Below are 6773 nucleotides of genomic sequence, written 5' to 3' on the forward strand. Positions count from 1 at the left end.
TCGGCGAGCCGTGACCCGCCCTTGCTCAGCGGCCTCCGAGACTTGCTCGGTGCGTTTTGGGGAACTCAATGCATTTTCCTTGATTCTGAAAGACTGGGATTTTGCCCCAAATTCACAGGGATTGTGCAGAGTAGAACACCATCTCTTTAGCACTTGGAGATTCTACAAAGTGCACCCGAACGAGCAGGTACAAATGAAAAAACGTGTTTGTAAGCCACAGAGCCCGGGGCATGTAACACCTTCCCCATATGGAAAGGAGAGTAATAAGCAGATGACCACATCTAAACACAGTTCAAGCCACGTGGGACTCACTCACCTTCCATCCCCTCCTCTCTGCCCCCCAAGCTACGCCCAGACACCCCCAGGTCACTGTTGATAGAAGGTCTAGCATCAGATTCACAGACGGCTGTGTGCTGACCGTGAGGGAGTGATTTAACTCCTGGCACAGTCCTGGGAGTCTCAACAGGACATCGCAGAGGACGCTGAGGAGCCGCGGACACCCCAGCCACGGAGAGAGGAGGCGGCTGCCCAATTGCTTCTTCCCAAACCCAGGTGTGCCCGCTCCTTGGCTCTAACGGACGGGGGTCCAGGGGGAGCGGCTGTGGGCAGGATGAAGCGCTAACCTGCCCGTGGGGTGACGCCTGTGCACAGACAGGGAGTGTGCAGGCCCGGCGGTCTCAGCATGGCAGCTGCCAGGCCGTGCCAAGCCAAGCTCTGAGGAAGAGTCACTGCGACGGACGTGCAGAGCAAAGTCCAGGTCCCGTGCTGCAGGGTGCGCACATGTCGGGTCTGACGTTCAAGTCGAGCCTGTGCTCATCCTACACTTGGAGTCTCTCTTCTGAAGAGACTAGGGGCCCAGTGCACGAATTCGTGCACCTTGAAAGGAACTGTGGGCCATGAGGCTGCAGTAGGCACAGGGGCAGGTCTTGGCCCACCCTCCGCGCCCCTATCCGGCCCCCAGTTCCCTTTCTGCCAGCAGCCCCGCTCCCACCTTCGCCGCTCCCACGCACTGACAGTGCCGGCCCCGTTCGCACCGGCTGACGGCATGGAGCCATAGGGGCCGGCGCCAGCAGTGGGTACAAGCGGCAGCTGCTGTCCCGATCGCCCCTCGGGAGCAGGGGTGGTGGAGAAGCCCTCAGGGGCGATCAGGGCCGGCAGCCGCCGCCCACACCCACTGATGGCCCCAGCAATCGGGGCCAGCACCAGACGCCGGCAGTGGGTGTGAGCACCGGGCAGGACTGCGGTGCTCGGGAGCAAAGAATTTTCAGTAACCACCAGAGACTCTCCCCGATGACAGTGACCGGCGCCCGCCTTGGTGTGGCGCCCCTGCTCAGCTGCTCCACCATCCCACCTCGGCTGACACCCACCATGTTCTGCGCATGCCCCCTGGTGGTCAGCGCATGTCGTAGCGACCAGTTGTTCGGTTGTTTGGTTGTCCGGCTGGTTCAGTCTATTTGCATAGGAGCCTTTTATTATAGAGGATGGGCCCCAGGGACATTTGCCCTTTTCCTTGGAGAGCCGGCTGGACCAGGTACCAGGCAACGGGCACCAGGCACCGGCACCATGCCTGGAGCCGACTGCCAAGCGCCCCTCGGTCCGCGCCAGGCGAGTGCCCATGAGGACCACCTGACCACACTCAGGTGTAAAGAGCATGTTAGCTCCAATCCTACGCTGTCCAAGCAAAACAGATCGACAGCGTTTATACTTAAGAGGAAGAAGTACACGCAGCTACTGCTCCTAACCCAACCGTGGGCAAACTACGGCCCGCGGGCCGGATCCAGCCCGTTTGAAATGAATAAAACTATTGAAAAAAAAGACCATACCCTTTTATGTAATGATGTTTACTTTGAATTTCTATTAGTTCACACAAACACTCCATCCATGCTTTTGTTCCGGCCCTCCGGTCCAGTTTAAGAACCCATTGTGGCCCTCGAGTCAGAAAGTTTGCCCACCCCTGTCCGAACCTGAATCCAGTGACTTGCAGTTCCAGCGCCGTCTGTGTTACAGCGACATGTTTCATAGTGCGTGTGTTCTCACATGTTATGCTGTCCGAGCACACTGTGACGCACACATGAACTGCATCACATGCTTCCCATATGACCTCGTCCTAACACTTTCAGCCACGCACCAGCTAATCAAAAACCAAGTTACCCCTCGGGGCTCCCGCCACAACCGCGCTCCTTCTGCGCCAGAGCCAGAGAAACACGGCCGAGCCGCTGAAAGGCCCCCGCGGTCTCGGGACAGAGCGGGGAGACTGCACCTCGAGGGCCCTCGGGACAGCCTGGAAAGGCTATTTTTATTTTTTATCTTAATGGCTTCAGGCTCCCCATGGGCATCGCACGCAGCCTAAGAAGGGAAGGGCTCCCCACTGCTGCACGTGGCAGCGCAGAAGGACCGGCTCTGTGCCCGACAGGAGTCCCTGCCTCACTTACTTCAGGAGTGGCTTCCTGAAACCGAACTTGTCTGTGCGTCATCGCTGGCACCCAGCACTTCACACTCCAGAGTGAACGACCCAATCAGTGCAGCCCACTTACGACAGAAACACCGCCTGGCTCCCGCCTCACAGGTGAGAATACGGGGAGGGGGGCGGGGGGGGGACTGCCAGCCGCAGGTCCCCGCCCCTCAGGGGAGGGGGGCCAGACATGGAACATGGAAGCCCTCGGCTTCTTGTCCATGTTCCACACTAAAGCGCAGAGTCGCTCCTACCAGCCAGCACGTCGGTAAGGGAAGCGCAGGCTCAGAGGGAGGGCGCACGTCCTGAGAGGGACAGAGGGCAGGGGGCCCTTCCTTCTGCAGAGGGCCAGGTGGGGATCTATGACACCACGTGCGGGGCACACACCATTATCGCACACATCTTAGCACGGGGTCCCGTGGACCAGCAGCTGTGCTGAGCGAGACACGGTCATTTGCCCAAATTCGTCTCTGGTTTCGCGGGAGAGATGCAGGCTGAGACAGGACCCTGCACTGAACGCGGAAGATGGGGAACGCGTCCCGAGGGAAACCGGTTTGCTGGCTCTGAACCTGCAAGACCGATGTCAGTGCGCAGCCCGGCCGGTTACTGAACGGGCCGGGCCCACTGCGCGCAGGCGCTGCGTGTCCCAGAGGGACCAGGGCGCCACCCGAGGGAGGGCGAGGCTTCGGAACGCAGACTCGGGGTGTGGGGGGAGCGTCGAATAACCGGCAGCAGCCCTTACACAGGTGAGAACACCAGGTGAGTCCTCGGACGCCGCCAACCCTCAGACAGGCAGCCCCGCGCTCAGTGGGCTCAGGCGGGGAAGACACTGGACTGACCGGCAGCACGGACCCCGCGGGGGGGAGCCACATCGGGCTGGAAGGCAGCACTGCCGCACGGCCCTATCGACGGCACCTGGGCAGCGAGCGTGGACCGAGATGCCAGACCGACAGAGCCTGGGGTCCCCGGGACGTACCTCCTGGGCGGAGCGGGCGGCCGGCTTGTCCTGGTGGCTGGCGAGGATGAGGAAGGGCAGCGTGCAGAGCTGCGGGTGCTGCAGGGCCGAGTGCAGCTCGCTGCGGGCCGTCTCCAGGTCGCCCTCGGAGGACGCGCTGTCCAGCACGAAGACCACGCCCTGGGAGCCCTGGTAGTAGCGGCTCCAGTACTTGCGGATGTGGTCGGCCCCTGCGGACACAAACACACCCTCTCAGGCCCGGCTCTCTGCCCCAACCACGCTCCCCCGCTCCCACGCTCCCACGGGACCTCCCAGCTACGGAACCCGGGCAGCTCTTCAACATCAGCTGCAGGGACCACGGCTGACGGGACAGAGAAGGCATTTGGGCCGGCAGGTGGGCAGGTGCATGTGACCTTCGGGGAGAACACACAGCTCAAGGGTCACCCTCTGTGCCTCTTATCAAAACCGGTGAGAGAACCGGGAGGACTTCGCGAACTTGACGTTGGAAGGATGTGTTCAGACCTTGCCTGCGTCCCACCTAATGACACCCACACCCTCGGTTAAGGCAGCCGGGCTGCAGAGCGGTGGGCCAGCCGCCACGGAGAGCAGCTCAGGCACATTTCCCAGGAGAACTGTCCGCCACCAGGGCAGGCTGGTGTCACCCCTGCTAGAACCTGGGGACGAGGAGCAATGCGTGCGGGTCTAAGTGCCGACGTCTGTGACAACCCGAAAGCTTGGCCTCCGGGACAGGGCATGACCCCGTCGGCAGTGAGCGCACTCGGGGTCCACACAGGATGGGGCGCTTATAAAAAAGACAGAGATTCTTGCCCGCGGGGCGGCGCCTTACGCCTCACTCTAAGCCCGGGATCCAGCGCGATGCGGGAGCGAGGAGCGTGGAGGGTGAGGAAAGGAGTGACGCTCGAATCAGGCTTCCTGGGTTTGGGGACAGGAGGGGACGCTGGAGATGACCCAGTCCAGGTAACTGGGGAAACTGAGGCCGGGGAAGGGGAACTAACCACTTTCATGTACGCAAACCACAAACGTGAGGTTCGCAGTTTATGTGTTTGGGGTGCGGGTGAGGGCTTTGCTGGTTATATAACAAAAGTTAGGTATTTCCCCAATGAGTGCACATGATCCCGTCTTCCACATAAGGCAGTTGCAGCAGGCACCCTGTGTGGGCGGCTGGGGCGTGAGTGTGGTGCAGGGTCGCATGCCCCGTGCACCCTTCCTGCCGGAAGCCGGTCCACCCTTGCTGCTTGACACAGTCGCTGCAGGGAAGAAACATCTGCACAGCATATGTTTCAAGGGACCTGGCGTATATGGCATACTGTTCTTAATATGTTTGCTCCCCTTCCAGAACCTACACAGAACCTAGAGAAAGAAGAACTTTGCTGGAGAGAACATGGCAAAAGATCCTGGACAGGAACTGGGGACAGAACCTAGAGACAGAACCTAGCGAGAGAACCTGGCTGAAGATCCTAGAGACAGAACCCGGCTACAGAACCTGGCAACCGAACCTGTCTGGAGAACCTAGCTGGAGATCCTAGACAGAACTTGGCTGGAGAACTGGCTACAGAACCTGACTGGAGACCCTGACAAGAGAACCCGGCTATGATGATCAACTGAACGCAGCCTCCGTGTCACTCATTCTTCACCAACTCTGTCCACACCTATGGGAACCCCTGGACCTGCTGGGGCTGGACCCCAACACCTTCCCAGCTCTGTGTGCAGGGATGTTGGGTCGGAAGCTGGGCCTGGGGCAGAGAGGGTGGGCTCACTTCGGACACCAGCAAACGCTACACATCAGGTCTTGTCCTCCCACGAAGGACCAACACCGCCCCCGATGACACTGAGCAGCTCAAGGCTTTCTGGGAAAAGCAGGAGAAAACCTCAGACTATCACACGGCCTGGGTCCCTCCCCACTGGCGCTCGGGAGCAAGACCACGGCGTCTTACCCACGGGGGTGAGTCTCTTAAGGGAGCAGCATCAGTAACCAGACAGCTACCCTGTGTGAGCGCTTCCCACGGCCCAGGCAGCGCCACGGGCCTTGGAAAGAAGAGCTCATGCGTGGACCTAGGAACCAGGAGGTCACAGTCGATCCTGGTCGGGGCACAGGCCCTGATCGCAGGCTCGACCCCGGTAGGGGGCGTGTAGGAGGCGGCCAATGCATGATTCTTTCTCATCACGTTTCTACCTCTCTCTCCCTCTCCCTTCCTCTCTGACATCAATATTAATTAATTAACTAATTAACGCACATCTGGGTCCAACGAGACTGGAACAGAAGGACCGCGGGCAGGAGGAGGTGGCGCGGAGGGAAGTACCCACCCATTGCGGCATCGGGAAAGGGGGTGGGTCGAAGCACCCGCAGCAATCGCTGACACTACCAAAACGAAACTCGGAAAAGCAGATGGAAAAAGAGAACAGACTGTAGCCTGAGCTCGGCCCGGCCGGGCGCCTGAGCCAGAGGTGTCGTCTGAGAGCGTGGGATCCACTCAGGAAGCTGTGAAAACTCCTGGACACGCACAGAAGGCGGGTAAATACCAGTGACTGCTCTGAGTGTTTGGCAGCAGGTGCTTTGTAACGTATGTTGCCACCTTGGGGTGTTTACCATGGCTTCCCCCTCGGCCTCCGGCTCTGAGGCCAGCACCTGCCGACGACGCAGGATGACAGCGCAGACACCTGCCCTGTCGGGGGAGCTGCTCGGGCTGCGCAGGGAACGCGGAGCCCGCGGCTGAGGCCCCCTGGCCTGCCCGTGGCGGGTTTATCCGGAGCTGCCGCCCGCTCTCTGCATAATGAACGGTCACGCGTGTGCCTCTGATTAATCAGTGCTGTGTGCCCAGACAGATGAACCCGTCCTCTGTAATTAGCACGGAGATATTTTTCAAATCTACACAGTAAATTGATGGATTTGATAACATCGCAATCTTAGAGCTTCAAGGGCTTACATATTTAATCTGAATAATTCAGCAATATATAATCCTCCAGAAATGGATCTTTTTCTTTCTGAGCCTTCCCCCATTCGTGATTTTTTTTAAGCCACAAATGTTAACTTCGCCTATTTATTTAAAATAACTCCCCACTGGACAGCCACCCAGGAAATGGTGTGAGTGCTCCACAAAACTCATTTCCAATGAGTTGTAGCCTGAGGTGATTGACAAAGAATGTTTTACTGTCTAGGCCAGTGGCTCTCAAGCTTCCTAATGCCGCAGCCCTTTAGTACAGCTCCTCATGTGGTGGTGACCCCCAATTTCATTGTGACAAATTGAATATCATTAAAGCATAGTGATTAATCACAGAAACAATATGTAATGATATATGTGTTTTCCGATGGTCTTAGGCGACCCCTGTGAAAGGGTCGTTCGACCA

General features: G+C 58.8%; 1 protein-coding gene across 2 annotated transcripts in view; it reads right to left on the bottom strand.

Moving 5' to 3' along the window:
- Positions 1-6773, bottom strand: part of ARL15 (ADP ribosylation factor like GTPase 15) — a 213964-nt gene that overhangs the window by 120334 nt on the left and 86857 nt on the right. For both annotated transcript variants that reach the window (XM_006761775.2, XM_015562656.1), the window contains one exon: positions 3429-3637. In XM_006761775.2, coding sequence (XP_006761838.1) covers positions 3429-3637 — 209 coding nt within the window. The remainder of the gene's footprint in view (positions 1-3428; positions 3638-6773) is intronic.

This window comes from Myotis davidii, unplaced genomic scaffold (genome assembly GCF_000327345.1).
Source record: "Myotis davidii unplaced genomic scaffold, ASM32734v1 scaffold496, whole genome shotgun sequence".
Classification (NCBI taxonomy): domain Eukaryota; kingdom Metazoa; phylum Chordata; class Mammalia; order Chiroptera; family Vespertilionidae; genus Myotis; species Myotis davidii.